The 20,969-nt window shown below is 45.6% G+C and overlaps 1 protein-coding gene, 1 long non-coding RNA gene and 1 other non-coding gene across 3 annotated transcripts; 1 reads left to right on the forward strand and 2 right to left on the reverse strand.

Annotated features, from left to right (window-relative positions):
- Nucleotides 1-431: 431 nt before the first annotated feature.
- Nucleotides 432-5,293, reverse strand: LOC125542576 (probable LRR receptor-like serine/threonine-protein kinase At3g47570). Its single transcript, XM_048705658.1, has 2 exons — nucleotides 1,123-5,293; nucleotides 432-1,038 (listed from the first exon to the last, which is right to left on the reverse strand). Exons 1-2 carry the CDS (start codon nucleotides 3,872-3,874, stop codon nucleotides 680-682), a joined length of 3,111 nt encoding a protein of 1,036 aa, XP_048561615.1. The 5' UTR covers nucleotides 3,875-5,293; the 3' UTR covers nucleotides 432-679.
- Nucleotides 5,294-18,556: 13,263 nt separating this feature from the next.
- On the forward strand, nucleotides 18,557-19,846 carry LOC125542577. Its single transcript, XR_007297961.1, has 3 exons — nucleotides 18,557-18,627; nucleotides 19,024-19,120; nucleotides 19,239-19,846. It is a non-coding gene; the product is annotated as an uncharacterized LOC125542577 (long non-coding RNA).
- Nucleotides 19,847-20,705: 859 nt separating this feature from the next.
- On the reverse strand, nucleotides 20,706-20,786 carry TRNAL-CAG. Its single transcript has one exon. It is a non-coding gene; the product is annotated as a tRNA-Leu (tRNA).
- Nucleotides 20,787-20,969: the final 183 nt, after the last annotated feature.

A 20,969-nucleotide genomic window follows, 5' to 3' on the forward strand; every position in this document is an offset into this window, starting at 1 on the left:
GCCCCAAGTGCACATTCTCTAGTAGTACTAGCACTGTCTGGTGTCAGTTGCTGCTTAGACTCTGGTTATATTTTTTTTCGAGAATGATTATGTTGGAATATTATTGCGAGTACTTGATGAGAATTGATGCGGGATGTGCTAGTATGTAGCTGGGTAACTTGGTTTCACGCACGTTAGAAGGATTACATGTTTTGCTGCTTTTTGAAACTGAATGATATTAATGCATTTCTAGTCTGATTTCTGTTTTGTGACAAATTCCTCGTGCTTTCAAATATATGCATTTCTTACTGGATATGTGAAATATTAAGGTCAATTTCTGTTACTGGGTAATGCCCTCTATGTCTTTTTTTGGTACACATGGATAATACTTTGTTAACAGTCTGACTGCTGATTTGCTTGGAGCAAAAAATTCATGTTGCCAGCCTTCTGGATTGAGGATGTGATTTCTCAAATCTTTGCAAATTTTGAGAACCCATGTAATATGCTGAAAATTGCTATTGCTATAGTAATATTATGTAACACCATTCTACGTTTATCTGATACAGTTGCAAATAAAATAGCTCCGACAACAAATGCTAACTAAAATTACATATGAAACTCCTATTATTGCAGGGTCATATAATTCCAGATTGAATGTCTTGAGGCGAGGCTCCCCTTTTGCTCCATGTTCCCCAATATGCTAACCAGCAAACACGAGGTACGCATCTCTGATTGCGTGCATCTCTACCGCTGCATCTCTTATCAACATCCGCTCTCGAGGCTGTGTCTTTGAGCAGGATATGCCAAGCCTGAAGACAGAAACCAAGCACTCCTGGATTCTACTAGTCATATCATCATTTGGTTCTCCATGCAGCCAGATTATTGGGTCAGCTATCTCCAAGGTTCTATCCGGAAGAGCATCCTCGACAAATGTATGCAGATCCAATGAATCCCCAAACGTATCATCTGTTGGGCTTCTTCCGGTAAACATCTCAAGCAGCAATATGCCAAGGCTATATATATCACCATGAGTGGATACCACAGAGCCTTCTCCATACTCTACAATTATGCAAAGTTTTGTGGTCAGCATGCCATATTTGAGTGAAAAATAAAAGATAGTAATATTCAAAGAATTTCAGTCACCTGGAGCAACATAGCCTATTGAGCCTCTAATTCCAATTGAGCTATATGAATTTTGCATTCCCCCACTTGTATTTTCCTGAAGGATCCTTGATATGCCAAAGTCTCCAACTCGGGCGCTCATGTTGTCAGAAAGAAGAATGTTGCTTGGCTTAAGGTCGCAATGGATTACCGATGGTTGACAGTAGTTGTGCAGATATTCCACTGCGTCCACAATATTGGCACCAATATCAAGCCTCTGGGCAAGGCTGAGTGTGTTGCTTGTAGCTGGCTCTTTAGATTTTGGATGAAGCCAATCAGCCAAGTTACCATTGGGCATGAACTCAAAAACTAATGCCTTGAACTCTTGACCTTGGTGGTTGATGCTCGAACAAGAGGTAACGATCTTAAGGAGACAACGGTGTCGTATCCTTCTCATGGCCTCACATTCAGTCTCAAAACTCTTGGAATACCTAGATTGACCAAGATTAAACACCTTGACAGCCAATGTTCTTTCCTCATTGTCCAAGACACACTTATAAACCGCTCCATAACTTCCTCTCCCGAGCAAGTTGACTTCTGAAAATTCATTAGTTCCTCTCAATAATACTTGATAGGGAATTCTCTGGTAATGGTCATCAACAATTAAATTTTGTGATAATGTCTTGTGGCTTTGTTTGAGCCTCTTGCAAAGTATCCAAACAAGAAGAATAAGTGAAAGTGACAACAAGATTGCTCCGGCTGTTGCTAGAGAAATTACAAGAGACTTTTGCATCTTCTTTTTGTTCTTGCTTAAGGGGCTTGTGGAGCATGGAGCCAAATGAAGTTGAGGTGTACCTCCACACAAATTGACATTCCCATCAACTGCTAAGTAAGTGATGTTTCGGAAAACACCTTCATTTGGCACCTCGCCTTGCAAATTATTGAAGGATACATCCAATTTAAATAATAATGTCAAATTCTGTAGACCTACTGGTATTGACCCTGACAAGTTATTGTGTGCTAGGTACAGTTCCTGCAGGTTTCCAATGCTAGCAAGGGCATCAGGAATATCACCAGATAACTTATTCATGGTCAGGTTCAGTATACTGAGCCCCTTTATATTCTTCAGTGACTGAGGTATGCTTCCCTCAAAGGAATTATTGTCTAATGATAGCCATTGCAACACTATGCAGTTCTGGATACTGTCGGGTATCTTGCCAGATAACTGGTTTCCTGCTAGAATTAGTATGTTAAGGTTTGCCAAGCTACCAACATCATTAGGAATGGGCCCAGAAAATGAATTGTATGACAAATCCAAGTACCAAGATAGGCTGGATAATTTAAAAATCTCTCTGGGAATTGAACCGTTAAGTCGGTGATTCTTTGACAAGTCAAGTACGAAGAGGTTTTTCAACTCCCCCATGCTTGCCGGAATTGGTCCCTCCAAGTTGTTGTTGTATGCATAAAACCTATTCAATTGTGAAAGATTTCCCAGAGATGCCGGTATGAGGCCAGACAGCGTATTATTGTACAAGCCCAGCTCAATCAAGTTCTCTAGCTTACCAATGCTATCCGGAATCACTCCTGATATGGAAGTATTTGCTATTAGCACCACGTTGAGACCAACCAGATTGCCAATATCTGCGGGTATACTCCCAGAGATCTTAGTGTCGTCTAAGTATAACTGTTGGAGAGTTGTCGAGAGGTTTACAATTGAACCTGGTAGTTGTCCTCCAAAAGAATTGTTGCTGAGAATCAATTTCTGCAGTTGGCTGCAGTTTGCCAAAGAAGTGATGAATTCCCACCCCTTGTTGTCGTTCGCTTCAAGCTTATTGTCAGCCAAGTTCAGATATTGGAGAGCTCCCATCTTCCCCAATGTGGGAGGCACATGCCCACTAAACCCATTCTGCACGAGGCCAAGTGCTACGAGGGAAGAAATGTTTGATACTGAGGAGGGGATGGTTCCTGTGAAGTGATTTCCACCCAAGGCAAGAGTTTTGATCATGGGGAACTTGCTTCCGATATCATCCGGAATGCTTCCATACAGCATATTTACCCCTACATTAAGTACTTCCAGAGATGATAAGTTGTAGACAGAATCTGGAAGCATACCCGAGAGGTTGTTTCTGACGACAGTGAACTGCCGCAAGTTGTGGAGGGTGCCGAGCCCTGGCGGGATTGAGCCCACGAGTTGGTTAAGGCCGAGATCAAGGTTTTGCAGATAGGACAGATTGGCCAGCGATGCCGGGATAGGCCCTGTGAAGCTGTTGTTTCTCAGCGAGACTTCTTCCAGGGACGCGAGCCTGTCGCCGAGCTCGGTCGGGATGCGCCCCCCAAGCTTGTTGTTGCGCAGTCTCATCTCCGTCATGCTGATGCAGGAGCTCAGGTTCACAGGGAACGTGCCGGAGAAGGAGTTGTCGCTCAAGTCGAGCCTCTGCAGGCGCCGGAGGCGTCCGAGGCTCGCCGGAATCTCCCCATGGAACCAGTTGAAGCTCAGGTTGAGCGTCTGCAGGAACGTGAGGTTCCCAAGGGCTGGGGAGAGCACTCCGACGAGCGCCCTGCTGTCCAAGCGCAGCGCCACCGCACGCTTCGGCGTCCAGTGGCTGCACGTCACGCCCTCCCAGCTGCAGAAGCCGACGCTGCTGTTCCAGGAGGCCAGCACGCCGCCGTCGCTTATCTGCTCCCTGAAAGCAAGCAGCGCGGCCTCGTCGCCAGCGCTCACCACGGCGATCAGCAGAGCGCCTGCTACTACTAGTGACCATGACAAGCTCTTGATCCCCGTTGCCATGCCCATTATGCTATGGTTCTCCAAATAGCAGGTTCTTCCTCTTCAAATATAACCTGATGTGGTCACAACTCACACTCACACATGCCTTGCCGCCTTGCATTTATTTATTCATCTGAAAGCGCAGTGCTGAAATTTCAACAGAGCCTTCACCGCTCGGCTGACTTTCAAGAAATGATGTAGACCTTTGGTCCTATCTTTGACAAAGCTGCATGATTGCCTCTCCGGAGTTGACAACCATCTGCACCTCGAATGGATCAGCGATGACCATGATGAGCTGACAACAGCGTAACGGTGCCGCACAGGGATTGAGCTGAAGATGCTCGGGGCCGAAGTTTCATACAGACGCACGGTCGAAACCCGTCGTAACTATGGTATTCCTGAGCAGTTCGAGAGTCCGATGGATAGAAAGATGATGTGTCTGTCTCGTTCCTTCAGAGCTTCTCCTAAATCAAAACGTGGCAGTAGATAGGTGCATGTATCTGGAAGATAGGGTTCAGAATTCAGATGATTTGCTTCGGTTTATTTATTATTTCTATCTATCTCTGGCTTCCGTCCGTTGACTTTCTCTGCATGTATCTGGAGTGTTGAGAACAGGGGGATATGGTGTGGACAGGTGTGCTGCTTGCCTTGCTGGTATGTTCCGTTTTAATACTCGGTCACACCTGGTGTTCTGCTTGCCTTGCTGATATAATATCTCCCCAGTTAGCTTCTTTTGTTGACTCTGTGAGGCTCGATTCAAAGTCTGCTGCTACCAAGGTACTGTCGGTGTTTATATTTTAGTCTTCCCGATCTTATCAGACTTACTAGGCGTTTCTGGAAAACCGTTGGAGACCGGTGCTGATGCATTTCTAATTCATGATTTTCTCTTTTACTGAAGGTTTAAGCCGTTCTGCTTTCCTAATCTCATATACTATGTCTGTAACTTAATATAAGACGGGTTTTTTTTTTTGACACCGAGGGAGTATTGTCTAGTATATGCATCAGCTGTTACTCTGCCTTTGTGGCCGCAGTCTGAATTCTCTGTCTACCGGTCATATCTGAAAACCAGCCTTGCCTGCACAGCATGTGTACGGTTTCAGAACGGAAATCAATCGTGCTATAAGTATGAGCAACTCCATTGCATTCTAATTTGTTCAGACTGGAGATGAAAACTTTGATTGGTTCGCATCATACCTTATAGCTATATAAAAAGCTAGTACATTTAACCCTTTTAATTTTCTTTTACTGCAGTAGTTATGATTCCGAAATGTGCTATATGTGAAACAAGCAAAAACAGATAAAAAACCAAAGATTTTGTTGCTTCAGGCATACTGCCTGCTGCTTCTCCAAGAGGTGTTTATGCGTGCTGTTAAGACAACATGTCGTAGATACTTTGATATATAGAAGCATATTTTGATAGGGGACTACTATAGTGTTGTGACATTTTTTATAAATATGTGTCGATGCAGCTAAAGGGAAGTTGGAGCATGTTACAATATGGTTGTCCTGGGAGGTATAATGCACGTGGATTTTAGGCTAAGAAGATGGAAAGTAGAATTCACAACAAAAATCTTGTTGAAGAACTTCTACAAAACTTTTATCCAGCGACCATCCTAACTAAAAATCCATAAGGCTCGAACCAGCTTCACACTATCTTTCTGGGCACCAACTAATATTTACATGTTTATAATTATTGAGATATTTATGTGTTAGTTCATGCAAATTTACTTGCATGTTTCATGCCTAAATGTATTTATAGAAATTGCTACAGTTTTATAGAAAAAAATAGATGGACGTGGCAATGTGCACATATGATGTCCTTTTTGTTCGTAGTTAAATAATACACGCCCTTCTATTGCATGTCCAGGTTGCAAAACACTTGTGTTCATGTAGATAAGTCCAAGCTCTGTATATTCATGAGCTACTCTCTGGTCCAACGGCGGTCGACCTCCATGGAGGTGGGTATTTTGAAAAAAAATCAAAAAATATATTTTAAAGTTTCAAAAAATTCTGAAAAAAATCATACATGTTAACATGGATGTATTCTACATATGTGTAAATTTTTAAGATGAAATACATTATGATGAGAGCTACACAAAAAAGACAAATCACGTTTTTCAGACTGATGAACAGTGCGAACACTGTTCACTATTAGAAATGCAGGTTTTTCTCTTTTTTGTGTAGCTCTCACCATAATGTATTTCGTTGTCAGATTTTATACACATGTAGGATACATCCATATGAATGTGTAGAATTTTTTTCAGAATTTTTTGAAGCTCCAAAATATAATTATTGAATTTTTCAAAAATAACCACCTCCATGGAGGTCGCCCGCCAAAAGCCCTCACTCTGCGGTTATGCCCCTATTAACTTGTTTCTTATCTTGATAAGCATTCCTCATTGATATCATTAACTTATTACAATTGGTTTAAGAAGAGATCTTTAACATTTCATGTTTCTTGCTTGGTAAGGCTTGTGTTTATCCAAAAAAGGTTAAACACTTATCCGGAGATAAGGCCAATAATAGATCACAAGGACATGGTACCAAGTCATTTATAAGATACCTGGTTGCAAGTTAATAACTTAATAATTTAGTTTTACTCAATTGCAGAAAAGTGTTGGAATTAGTTAGGGTACTACTTAACTGTGCATCTTTTGAAGAAAATAATCTCATGCTACGCGCTAATAGTTAAACATCATCTTTAGTGGATAAAAAAAGATTATCAGTGTGTTAATTTCTCGTCACGTGTTATGTATGATGACCATTCATTCCACTAGAGATACTAAACCATTTAGATGCCCCGGTGTCTTGTCATACCGTGCCGCCTTGTGCACTTCCTTGCCTATCAATGATTTGATTTCTAGCCATGTTATGGTCCTTGGAGAGAATGAGCAAAGTATATGTAGTTGTCTTTGGTCATGTTGACATCACTTGCAAGCTCTTAGTTTATCCCCGATCATGTATCAAATAGTTTTATTTTCTAACTTATGTATACACATTTATCTCACATTTTGGCCTTCTAATTTTTTAGTATTTAATTTTCATGTTCTATGCCAATATATTTACAATAATGTCTATCATTCATCAAAAAATGGGCGAGCATGGCCACTATATATTTTTTTTAATATTTGGTTGACCATTTACTGTAGATGTTATAGTTGTGCCCACAGTATTTAGTACCTATAACTTTGCTTTGCCCTTTTGCTTCCTCGCCCCACCGTGGTTCGCAGCCCTTACTATTTCTATAGAAAACCAAACTATTACTAACCTTCTTACGATATAACATATTCCTACAAAATATACTAATCAACCTTTTTTCATTGGCAGTTAAATTCTCATGTCAAATAAACATGCTAAAATATGCAACAGTAGATAAATTCCAGGTTTCAAAATTCAGAACGCGAAACACGATTCATGGGCGTGAGGATTATATTGCAGGCTTAAAATACTAAGCCTACATGTTTTTCGAAAAGGGGATACCCCGGCCTCTGCATCAGATCGATGCATACGGCCATCTTATTAAACCAAATAAGTTCCAACAAGGTCTCAAAGTCTCCTACTGAAAAGTGAACAAAGCTTACACAGAGCCAACATGGGCTAGAAACACAGACTAGCCATATAAAAGACGCCACAACCGGCTGGCTGAAAAAGAGATAGGTAAACTAATTGCCTATCCTATTACATGATCGCCATCCAAACCGGTTGAAGATATCCCGAGCTACCATCTCCCAGCGGATAGATCCAGTAACCAAACGCTCCCTGGCCTCCGTCTGAGTGAGTAGCGACCACGAACGGATCAACGCCGTGGCTCTGAAAATAACCTGCAAAAAATGAATATGTGTTGTCTTGTTAAAAACCAAATCATTTCTGCAATTTCAGAGCGCCCACACCAAGGCACAGACTCCTACACGAATATGTCTCGCTAACTCGGGCTCTACCCCGTTAAGCCACGTTCCAAATAACGTGTTGACTGAATTCGGTGGAGTAATATTAAAAGCAATATGGATCGTCCTCCATAAAACTTTAGCTACCGGGCAATCAAGAAAAAGGTGTTTGATCGTCTCATCCCGATCACAGAAACTACACCTAGTAGATCCTGTCCAATTACGCTTTGTCAAGTTATCCTTGGTTAAAATAACTTGTTTATGCAGAAACCACATAAACACTTTGATTTTCAAAGGGACTTTGACAGCCCAAACATGTTTGGAACTAGAAATCGAGCTTGAATTGATAACATCAACATACATTGATTTAACAGTAAAAACTCCAGACCTAGTAAGCTTCCAGCATAATTCATCTGGTTGTTGGGAAAGCTGAATGTCCATCAGTCTCCTTACTAGATGCAACCATTCTTCCCAACGATTACCCACTAATGCCCTTCTGAACTGAATATTAAGGGGGATCGATTGTAATACCGTGGCAACAAAAGTCTCACGTCTTTGAACTATACGATACAAAGACGGGTATTGGATTGCTAAGGGTGTCTCTCCGAGCCAAGTATCCTCCCAGAATCGCGTACTGGCACCGTCACCAACAATAAACTTTGTCCTATTAAACAAGGACAACTTTACTTTCATAAGCCCTTTCCAAAAGGGTGAATCAGTCGGTCTTACTGTCACCTGAGACAGAGTTTTGGTTTGAAGATACTTGCTACGGAGGATTTGCGCCCAAGTGGCGTCAGTTCCACTTGATAACTTCCACAACCACTTGCTGAGAAGACATCTGTTCTTAACTTCAAGATTCTCAATACCAGGACCCCCTTGGTCTTTCGGTCTACAGATGATATCCCATTTGGCTAACCGGTATTTTCTTTTAATCTCATCACCTTGCCAGAAGAAACGCGATCGATAGAAGTCCAGTCTTTTCCTAACTCCAACTGGGACTTCGAAGAACGACAAAAGAAACATAGGCATACTCGTGAGAACCGAATTTATCAGAATTAAACGGCCTCCGTACGACATGAGCTTGCCCTTCCAGCAACTCAGTTTCTTTTCAAATCGATCCTCGATGCACTTCCACTCTGTGTTTGTCAGCTTATGATGGTGGATTGGTATTCCTAAGTAGGTGAAAGGCAAAGCCCCCAAATCACACCCGAACAATTGCCTATAAGCCTCTTGTTCATCGTTGGCTCTACCAAAGCAAAACAACTCGCTTTTGTGAAAGTTAATTTTTAACCCGGTCAATTGTTCAAATAAGCATAACACCAGCTTCATATTTCTCGCCTTTTCAAGTCATGCTCCATAAAGATGATTGTATCATCAGCATATTGGAGGATGGACACACCTCCATCAACTAGATGAGGTACCAGGCCACCCACTTGACCAGCCTCCTTGGCCCTTCCTATTAGAATTGCCAACATATCCACTACAATGTTAAACAAGATAGGGGACATCGGATCCCCTTGTCGCAGGCCCTTTTGTGTCTGGAAATAATGACCGATCTCATCATTCACTTTGATTCCAACACTCCCTTTTTGCGTATATGATTCAACCTGGCGTCGCCAGATTTCATCAAAGCCTTTCATACGCAACGCCTATTGTAGGAATGGCCATTTAACTTTATCGTACGCTTTCTCGAAATCCACCTTAAAGATGACTCCATCCAACTTTTTCGATTGAATTTCATGGAGCGTTTCATGCAGGACCACCACCCCTTCTAGAATGTTCCTGTCCGGCATGAAAGCAGTTTGGGAATGCTATACCATAGAATGCGCAATCTGTGTGAGCCGATTAGTCCCAACCTTGGTGAAAATTTTGAAACTAACATTGAGAAGGAAGATCGGCCTAAACTGCTCGATTCTCACAGCATCCATTTTCTTAGGAAGCAGTGTTATTGTTCCAAAATTTAAGTGAAATAACTGAAGCTGTCCAGAGAAAAGATCATGAAACATTGGAAGTAAATCCCCCTTAATAATGTGCCAACATCTCTTGTAAAACTCCGCCGGGAATCCATCAGGCCCGGGAGCCTTATTATTTTTCATCTACGATATAGCATCAAACATCTCCTTCTCCGAGAATGGGGCAACCAGAATATCATTATCACGAGCAGTTAGTTGAGGCACATCCTCAATCCTGGACTCATCGAGGGATACACAACTGTCCTCCGGAGGTCCAAATAGTTGCTTATAATATTCGGTGATATAAAATTTCAGGTTGTCCTGCCCTACAATCGTTCCTTCCTCTTGCTCAAGCTGAAAGATTCTCTTCTTTCTGTGTTTGCCATTAGCAATCAAGTGAAAGAATTGAGTGTTTGCGTCCCCCTGGACCACTCTGCGAACCTTAGCCCGCAACGCCCACTTCAATTCTTCCTCACGGAGAAGTTCTTTCAACCTCATCTCCGCCTCGAGCTTAATCTGGAGCTTCGCAGATTGCAAAATCATGGACTCGGCTTTTATATCTAGGGCCTGAATCAAAGAAAGGAGCCTTTCCTTTTCAACTTTATAAACCCCACTAAGGTGCTTAGCCCATCCCCGTAGGAAACTTCTCAAATGCCTAATGTTGTTCTGCCAACGCTGGCAAGAGGTCGTGCCTCCTGCATCTTTAGCCCATTCCCTGGCTACCAGATCCAGGAAGCCTTCTCGTTCAAACCATGCAAGTTCGAAAGAAAAGGTGTTTTTGTTTCTCACGTGGTTTGGCTCACCTGAGTCCACGAATAAAGGTGTGTGATCCGAGATTCCGCGCGAGAGAGCCTGGACCGTTACGAGAGGGAACTTTTGTTCCCACTCGACACTCGCGAGAACTCGATCCAGCTTCTCATACGTCGGGTTTGGCAACGCGTTAGCCCAGGTAAACTTTCTACCGGAAAGCTCTATCTCTCTCAGATCCAAGCTTTCAATAATGGTATTGAACATAAATGACCATCTTCCATCAAAATTATCATTATTCTTTTCATCTCTCCTCCTAATGATATTGAAGTCACCCCCAACCAAAATTGGGAGCTGCTCGGATCCGCAAATTCGAACAAGGTCCGCCAAAAACTCCGGTTTAAACTCGGGTTGTGCGGCACCATACACCGCCACCAGAGCCCAGTTAAAACCATCGGCTTTGGACCTGACCCGAAATTTAACTGCAAAGTCACCCATCACTACACTACGAACTTCCAGTGAATCGCATCTCACTCCAAGCAAGATCCCACCCGATCTTCCTCGCGGAGGAAGGCAATGCCAATCAAAATCGACACCACTCGATAAAGTATTGAGAAATTGGGGCGCAAAATTATCCCTACCAGTTTCAGAAAGAGTAATGAAATCTAATCGATGCTCAAGAGACGCCTCAGCAAGGAACCTTCTTTTAGCCAAGTCCTTAAGACCTCTGCTATTCCAAAAGATTCCTTTCATAGGTCATCATGAAATTTTTTGGCCGTTCGAATCCTAGCACTCCTACGAACCGCGGAAGCCGCATAAACCTTCCGCTTCCACTTACGCTTGGGTTTATCATGGTCCTCCATCCGGTCCTCATAACCGGGATCAGTTGGTCTTGCTACTGCATCCTCTAGAACTACATCCTCTTCCTCAGAATCAGGAGTGGATGGTGCAAGATCTGCACACAAATTATCGAGCACTCTTACCCCTAACGCATCAATCTCTGCATCGTTCATAGGTTTTACTGCTGCTAGGTTTTGAATAATATCTATAGCGCGTTCCGCTTCCAAATCTAGGAGATCATTAACCGAGTTAGAAATTTCATTACTAGTACTCCCTAGCGAAACTCCTAACTGGTTGGCATTATTAATAATCTCATCATTAGAAAAATGCAAAATAGAATTAGACATGTTGACTGACATACCAGTGGTGACCTCAACGTCACGAAGCTTGGCCGCCCTCATGGCGCACCTCTGCTGCATGTCATCAACCTCCGGGTGGTCCTGGAGACGAGTACTCATCCGTCGCCCCGCCGAGACCGGGTCAGGGATCCCACCAAAAGCAACGACCACCTCCCGAGTAAAACCTCGCGCTGAAGGGTCAGCCAAGGATACCGGAGGAAGCGGCGGAGGGCTCACAAACCCCACGGACGGGCAGCCTGGGGAGGGATGTGCGGGCGCTGCCTGCCCGAACAGTCCCCCCTCCGCAACCTCCTGGCCTGAGGGTGTCGCTGTCCTGACTGCCGAAGAAGGATGAGGGGTCGAGGCCACCTGCCCCAGACCCCCACCTAGCACCACTGTAGGAGCGGCCGTTGTTGCCGCCATCGTAGGAGAAGGAGCCGAGTCCACCTGACCCAGACGGCCTCCCCACGGCCGGTTATCGTCGGCGTCACCGGCGCCACCGACGCCAGGATAGGAGGAGGAGAGATCGCGACCACCTGCCTCGGACTCCCCCCCCCATGCACAACCTCCGAAACAGAAGACGTCGCCCGGCCCGAGACCACTGGGGATGTGGGGGAGAACGAAACCACCTGAGACTCCAACTCCCCACCCCCTACCAAGGCCATCGCCGAGTGCGTCACTATCGAGCCTCCTGCCATAGGACTATCAACAGTATCAAGCTCCAACACCGGAAGCGTGCACTCAAAAACATGATCAGATTTCACCCGGTCGCTCCAAAGTCTGGGAGGGGCAGACGCTGGCTCAAAGGACCCAAACCGCAAAGTAGTCATAGGCACCGACGGAGCTGGGGCCGGCTCAACCCCCGGCCCATCCCCAGGCAACTGAGCAACAGGTCCCGATCCATTGGACCTCTCTTGTCCAGCTCCATCAGTCGGATCCCCACTGGCACCTACGCTGTCGTCACCCTCGTGCATATCCACATCAGTCCCATTAACCGCGTTGGCAAACAACTTAGTATCCTCAAACTCAATCTCAAGAGGAAACACCTCTCCCCTATAAGTCCAGTTGACCACGTCTGGGACGAACTCAATGTCCAGAACACTCACTAAGAGTCGGGCCACCCCATGGGCGCGGGTGAATGCCATATCCACTTTCTCAGTCTTTCCAACGATTATACCCAGACTAGCCACAACTTGAACATCTGTCAAAGACTCAAAGGGAGCGCTGGAAAACCGCAGCCACACCTGAGTGAGCGGCTTTCCCTTAGGCTCCACCTTCTTCCACTCATGAAATTCCAGAATGCATTTAGTACCAGGGACCTTGCACAACCCAAAGCTCAGCAACCTCTGCAAATCGTCCACAGTTGGGAAGTCAACCCTGAACACATTATCCTCAACATGGACAAGCTCCCACTGAAAATCTCCTGGGGCCAGTTCCTGGAGTCTCTGCACAATCTGAGCCTCAGAAACTACCCCCTGGGTAGCTTTGACAATCCCAGTAGTCAAGCTCTGCGTCTCTACCGGAATCTCTCTCGCAGCCGGGGACTCAAAGAACATGAGCTCAGCACAATATACTCCATAGATTGTAAGAGCTGGCACCTGATCACGTAGAAGCGGGCAGTCCCCCGTGGCATGTGCTGGCTTACCACACGAATCGCACAGCTCCGCCACACATTCAGTAATGAAGTGACCCTTCTCACCACATCGGTAGCATAGCATTTTTTCTTTCTTACACGCCCACTTGGACGCTCTCTCAGACTCCGACCTGTCACCTGCCTCTGCCGAAATACCAGTAGCAGGAACCTCCACGTTGGCCAGAGCCATCACTACCTCCATCGCTTGGCTAGGCAGTTCGGTCGACCGAACGGGATCGGCCGCCACATCAGTAGCCTGATGGTCAACAACGACCGGTGGCGGAGGCTGTCTGCGGTACCGACCACGACCACCACCACGACCACCACGATGACCACGGTAGCCACCTCTCTCCCTGTAGTCCGGGCCAGAAGCTCCCTCGACAAAACCACCCGTAGGTCCGAGAAAAGGTCTCTCCGCAGAACCATCACTCTGCCATGCATAACCACGTCCACCTCCCGTAGACGACGATCCACGGTGCTGGCCATCCCCATAAGCATCATATCCATCGTCTCCCCACTGTCCGGGGGCGGTTCAACTGACTCGCCAGCAACCGCGTTCTGCCTTGTCTGCGATGGGCCCGACCTTTTTTGCGTCGGCCTCGTAACGTAGTGCGGCGGTGGTGCGGCACGAGGCATCGGCGGAGCAGCACCACGCCCCACCGCCGCTGGAGCCTGAGGCCTCGGGGGAGCAGCACCACCCCCCACCGCCGCTGGAGCCGCAGGCCTCGGGGGAGCAGCACCGCGCCCCCCAGAAGCATTGGCCGGCGCGGGAGGCCGAAGTCCACCACGCCCTACCGCCGGCGACACCCCTGAAGGCACCGGCGGCCTTGTCACCGTAGGCAGGGTACCACGAGGCGGACCGCCCCGACCCGCAACTGGCACCGTCGGCCGGGTCCCGGGGTTGCCACCTCCGCGGCCCCCAGGCGCAGTCCCGACAGCCAGCGAGCGATCCGCGACGCCCCTTGCAGTACCAGCCGGCGGCGGCACCCCCCCGCCGCAGCCAACAGCGGACACAACCGGAGGAGTATTCTTCCCTGGAGGCCCCCCCGAGCCACTGCCAGCCATTGCAAGAGGAGGCAGGATTCGTTTTGCTCGTCCCGATCCGCAAGAAGGAAAGCCAGACCTCCCGCGCTGACGAACCCTAGCAATCAGCGATGAAACAGACGTACAACGATCAACCAAATCGGTACCTGTGTCGGCGCGCGCAGAAACAGTGGCCTGGGCACCATACCCATCGATCTCCGTTCATGCATGCACCATCACACAATCCACCGGGCTCTCATGCAAAGGGCCCTTGGCCCAAGAACTCACGTCCAAACCCTGGGCCACACACTGGGCCTCATACCCAGTGCGCCTCGGGCCCCGGACGGACAAGGCTGCCTCCGGCCCACTAGGGCCTAGCAGCAGGTTCAAACGGGCACGACGCGCCGCACGGATCTCGCCTGGTCCGACGGCCGTCGACGGCGGCTGAAACCCTGCCGGAGACACCTTCTTCTTCTTCTTTCTAGTGATCATCGTCCAACCATCCGACGGAAAAAATCCGATAATGTGAGTTGCGGCCGACTTACCTTAGGAAGGGGGCCCTTCCAAGGCTTGATCCCCACCGCCGTGGGTTTGTATAGAGCCGCCTGTCGTGGATCAGCGATCTTCCTGTCCTTGCGACCCTCGCCAGGTATGATCCGCGTGAAGGAATCAGCAACTGGAGTCGTACACTTCGAAAAATGCCCGGGCGACGTCGACCCCGTGGCACCAGGTGATCTTCGGACTTCAGCGTCATCTTCTTCATCTTCATCGTCGGCCAAGACCCAAAACCTTCCTCCGATCTTCGGCTTCGGTATTGGGCTTCCAGGTTCTGAAGATAGATCCACGACCTCTACTTGATCCGCCTCGTCTAATGGAACCTGCATGCAATCCAAAACAAGGATCTCGAAATCATCAATGATTAAATGTGTACCTGCGTGAATCCGCTCGTCCTCGTCCAAGTACCGTCCGGCCAGAACATCGTGGTCCTGATCTCGCACCTCGTCCATCTCGACAGCGAGTGTTCATACAGAATTCCATCCCTCCATTCCTCGGCATTCTGGCCGTCCTCGAAGCGAATTCGCCATCTCACCTGATCTAGATGCCCCACGGTCCGATTCTGATCCACCTCTGAATCGGAATCAGATCCGCGAGAAACGCGAGGTGACGGCGCCTGATCCACCGCCGTGGCCGTTGGCACCGTCAAGAGCGGCGGCTCCGGTGGAGGAGGCAAGATCCCCGCCCCCACTCCGTCTCCCTTACCAGCCATCAATCCCACTAAGCCTACATGTAATTAAATTATTAACTAACATTATTACTATCTACTACCACTATAAAAGAAAGAAAAAGACAGATCCAAACAATTACATCCATTCATCATCAAAATATAATGGCTCTTAATCATTCTGTGTTTAACGCTATCAACCACGCAATAAGCCAGAGTCTATGGATGCCCCGCAGTAAAAGAGAAAGGAAACCGCCCGCTTGCACGACCTCCTCCTTCTCCCGCATGACCCTCCTCCTCCTCCCGCAGCCGTGCCATTCGCCTCCCGCAGCCGCGCCCTTCACCGCCTCCTCGCGCCGCCGGAGCCACGGAAAGCGGCCGCGGGTCGCCGGGAGCCTCCCCAGCCGCACGACCTCCTCCTCCTCCCCAGCCGCGGCTCGCCGGGAGCCTCCCCTGCCGCCGGAGCCGCCCCGCCGTAGCTTGGCCGCCGCCACTCCGCCTCCGCCACTCGCCCCCGCCGCGGGAGCCGCCGTGGGACAGCCGTGGGACAGCCAGAGCCGCTGCGGGAGCCCGCCTTGGGACAGCGGAGCCACGCCGCGGGCGTGAGCTGCCGCCCCGCCCATCCTCTCCCACCTCCCGCCCATCCTCGCCCTCCGCTCGCCGATCCTCTTCTCCGCCGCCCGCCTTCCTCTGCTCCTCCTCTGCTGCCGGCGATCTCATCCGAGCCAGTAAGTTTTCTTTACATTCAAGTGTGCATTGTTTGAAGAACATGCTTGTGGTTCTGTTCTTTCCACACAAGATAATCTGATACATACATGATCCTTCTGGTTATGATTATTTTAGTGCATACATACATGATCCTTCCACACAGCAGGAACAATTATTCTGGAACAATTGCCATATGTGAATTATCATGATCCAACACCCATGCCACACTCAGCGCTAAAAGGGTTACAGTTTATGAGGACATATTGAATTAGTGAGGATTTCAGAAATTTGTAGTCCAAGCAACTCATACATTTGAAGTTTTGTTGCTTACCTTCCCATCCCATTGTGTTGCTATGCTCCTGAAGTTGCCTAACTACAGGAAAAGGAGGCCAACGTTTTGCTATATTGGGTTATCCACAATAGTATCGGCAGCGATGTTTTGTTTTGTCACAACTACTCAAATATATAATCTGCACATTGTAGTTTGAGTTAAAGAATACCACATTGTAGTTTCAATTAAAAATTTAAAAAAACCACGTGTTTTGTTGTTTCAAGAGATTGAGTCATGGGCTGTGAGCAAGCATTATATATTGACATGAAAGGTAGATCTATTTAGATCATGAAGGTTTGCGCACTGTGATGCAAAGGCCGTATGCATCGACGAGGCGAAGGTGGGAAGGTGGGGCTTACCGGGATGGGTTGAGAGGAGGCAGTGGAGAGAAGAAATGGGAGAGGCGGATGGTGAATATAGGATGTTGATAGAATAGATGAATTTGCGCGTGCAGGTTATCTGTTCCAAGGTCTGCTCAGGGTATGCAGCCTTGTTGGAACTACTGGAGTTGGAATCTTGAAAGTTTGAGTTTAATCCTTTCTAATCAATGAATGTTATTGATGGAATTTTCCAACTCTGTTCTCGGCTATATGGAACCTCTTGCTATTAAATTGAAGTATCAATCATGGCTCTTGGGTCTTCTGTACATGTATGTGTACATTACTTACTAATGGTATATGCACTAGACCTTTCTGTATAGGATGACCCATTTCCAGGCATAGGCATACAGAGGTTTCAATTTTGAAATTTGGCAGGCTTAATTAAAGAATTCAATTTCTTCCTATTCTTGTATGGACAATGTATGTGCCTCTCAGAAGATGACTTTCTATTCATACAGAGTACTCCCTCCGTCCCAAAATTCTTGTCTTAGATTTGTCTAGATACGGATGTATCAAGTCACGTTTTAGTATTAGATACATCCGTATCTAGACAAATGTAAGACAAGAATTTTGGGATGGAGGGAGTACTATTTTGTGTGTGTCATGCATAGCCAAGACAACCTAACTATCTGATCTTTGGGATGCTAATTTGTGCACACACAATAAAAACCAGCAGCAACGACAATGTTTCCTGTAAAGATCAATACCTGCTACATCTTCATTGTTTCCTTTGATAATGAATTCTTGCTACAGCTACAGTGGATCCTGTGATGCATTGCGAGGCCTGCAACGGCATCGATTTTTAACATTTTTTAGTTTTAGTCCAGCAATGAAACACATGTTTCTATCTAAAATTTTCTTCCTCTGTTGATCACCAGGTTCCTGAAGCATTGCATTTCCAGTTAAAGGATGTAGTGATGTTACAGAGGAGCGCGCGGCTGGCCGGCCTATGTGATGTTCCTGCCTGCGGCTGCCACCAGGCTGTGCATGCGGCTTGCTTTGTTCAGGTCCTCTCAATTTCAGGAGAGGAAGTGAACTCGATTAATACTGTCAATTTTGGAAGCAGTTTTTGTGATTCTGGTTCAGCATGGATAATGTTGTTTAGGACTGTAAACATTGTCATGGTTAATTTTAGTTGCTAGATGGAAAAGCAGTGCTACAAATTTTAGAACTAGGACGTCGTTTTCCACGGTTCTATCAAGTTATTTGCATCATACAGCCACAGTTCTAAGCTTAATCTTATTAGTTCTGTAGCATTGCAGATCAGGGTCTTTTTTCCTAGCAGATCAATACCTTTGGTCGGATTTAGCTTATTTGATAGTGAACAAAACATAACTGGTGTGAATATAACGAATAATTACACGGTGTGACCTATCAAAACTATTAACGTGAATTTTTCAGTTCTCATTTTTACACTTTTTATTCTTCCCTTGAGATCCACTGTTTGCTCTTCTAACAGTATAATACTAGCTGTGCACTTGCAGCCCCTTTCAGTTGAGCTGGGTCCACCCGGTTCTATGGGGAAAGTAAATTACGTCGCTTCAGCTGTTCAATACAGCCTATAGGTTAGTGGAAGCTATCACTTTATTCCAATTTCTAATTTATCTGCATGTGTTCTACCCATGCTTAACTTTATTTGAAACACTACTCTTGTCATGTATGCATGATACAGTGCTAGAGTTAGAATTTCAGGGCATGAAAAAGCAATTTACTATGCTTCAGGTAAGAAAGTTATTTCATACAACTCTTTTTAGGAAAGTTGGTACTCCCTCTGTAACTTCTTATAAGATCTTTTAAAGTATCCATGATAGTGTCAAAAAACGTTTTATTTTAAATTACAGAGGCAGTAGCTTATTGTGTTGAACTTATTGAACAACAGACATGACATGTGTCTACACCAAGATCTGTTGCATCAAAGCTTTTTGCGGATACACCTCTTCTTACAGGACAGCTTTGTGTACAACTTATCTTTAGCTTCAATTTCCATAATAAAATGTGTTCTTTTGTTTTATCATCATGGTTTCTCTTCTTACGTAACCAAACATTCTCAGATGTTAGTTTCTTATTGCCCTCCAAGTCCATTAAATCTCAGTCTTATCTATTTTGTGATGGTTCCAGCGCGTGCTTGATGCATCCCTTGGTTCTTGGAGGAACATGTGCTATTCCTGGTGCTTTTGGTTGTGGAAAAACTGTTATTAATCAGGCACTTTCCAAGGTGATCACTAATTCTCCATTCTTTACTGCCTTGATGTAATAGCTCCAGAGAATTGCTCCTTCCATATATTTCTTGGTGGCATCTCTATACTGACTGTTGAGTTTAACTATCTCTGTAGTACTCCAGTTCTGAAGCTGTTGTTTATGTGAGATGTGGTGAAAGAACAAATGAGATGGCTGGGGTTCTCATGGACTTGCCCCAATTGACAATGACGTTGCCCAACGGACGTGAAGAGTTTGTCATGAAGAGAACAACATCGGTTTCTAACGCGTCTAACATGCCCGTCGCTGCTCGTGAAGCCTCCATTTATACAGGTAAAGGTGTAATGCCTTGATAGCCGTGGAAGTAAAGGGAATTTATTGATCAAGCTGGCTCATTATATTAGGGTTGTCTTGATCTTGCTTACTCAAGTGCTTCACCAGTAGAGCTACACAACATGTGCGGTGTGCCAAGCTGTGCTTTCAAGTTGTGTCCTCGGCCCTCCCCGTCGTAATGCTCGTCTAGCATGAAGCTTGAAAGTTGATCCAAACCAACACCATGTATTCTTATGGATGTATGAGTCAACTCATTGTAGGTGGAGCTTTTCTCTTGCGCACAACTTACTTTATTTTATGCTTTATCAGTGTAATGTCCAGTTTCATTTGCAGGTATACCATTACTCTTCTCATGGTATTGCAGATGCATCATGTGTAGCTTTTCAGCCTTGCAAATTTGAGGTTTAACTTATACATGCATATTGTTAGAATATTGGTGCGTTCAAAAGACTATATATGGGTGGAATTAACAAACTGGCTGAAAATATGAAACAAATCCAGGATGCTTTGTCAGCTTTTCATGGAGATTCTGCTAATTTCAACAAGGTAATATTTAAGATTAATTAAAATCTTGCATTTCCTTGTTTTATCTGAATCACTTATCATCTATACTATTGCACACAAAACACTTGCATGATTAACCAGAGGAACTTCAAGAATTGGAGGGAGCAGTGTGTGTCTGGTCAATAGGCAAGCAGTTCCCCCTGCTCCATCGGAAGCTACAATTGAAGAGGTTGCTGCACTACAAGCTGAAATGACGAAACGACCAAGTTAATGTTTGTTCTTTCGTTACATCGATTTGTAAACCTTAATGTCTAGTTGCTGCTTTCACAAGACTAATTCACTGGTGGACGTTGAATACTACATATACAAGTAGATTTCCACATATGACTGTAATATTAGTTAAGACGTGTGTTGCGCGTGCACGCTTACTAGTAAGAGAAAAGATTAGATACATTTCACGTGTGCTTGGAATGTATGTTATACATGGCTTGGTTTCTATTCAGACTTTCAGAGTGTAAATTTAGATTCGTCTTTGGGGTAGTGCTGTTTTAAACTTCTGCAAAAGCATTAATGCCGACTTGTATGATTATAGTGGTATCCAGCCTATGCTCGTGTGATATCAATGAATGGCTTGCTTCCGTGTTGCAAGCATGGTTGATATCCAAATGGAAGAGAAGAAATGTTTTTGCAGATTTGTATTTATTTTTTCCGTTTTTGGTATGGGTTATTTTAAACAAGATAATAACGAATAAAAAACAATGAAAAAATGTCAAGAGTGGGATTTGAACCCACGCCCTTTCGGACCAGTACCTGAAACTGGCGCCTTAGACCAACTCGGCCATCTTGACGTTTGTGCCAATAAACGAAATTACTTTATATAATCTGATACTAGTTCCCAAACTCTCGAATCTCACAAACTCACAATTGTTTTCATTTTATTTGAATTATTTGGCTCGGTAAAATTGCAGAGAGAATGACTGTATACATAATTTAGAAAATCCTTAGCCTCCCCGTGGAGCAAACCACCCGCG

Source organism: Triticum urartu, chromosome 3 (assembly GCF_003073215.2).
Source record: "Triticum urartu cultivar G1812 chromosome 3, Tu2.1, whole genome shotgun sequence".
NCBI lineage: Eukaryota > Viridiplantae > Streptophyta > Magnoliopsida > Poales > Poaceae > Triticum > Triticum urartu.

What these genes read in the sequence shown, in the direction of transcription:
- LOC125542576 (XM_048705658.1), bottom strand. Translation starts at nt 3,874, where the DNA reads ATGGGCATGGCAACGGGGATCAAGAGCTTGTCATGGTCACTAGTAGTA. An exon ending in AATAGGCTATGTTGCTCCAG is followed by an intron (nt 1,039 to 1,122) that starts GTGACTGAAATT and finishes GCATAATTGTAG; the next exon opens with AGTATGGAGAAGGCTCTGTG.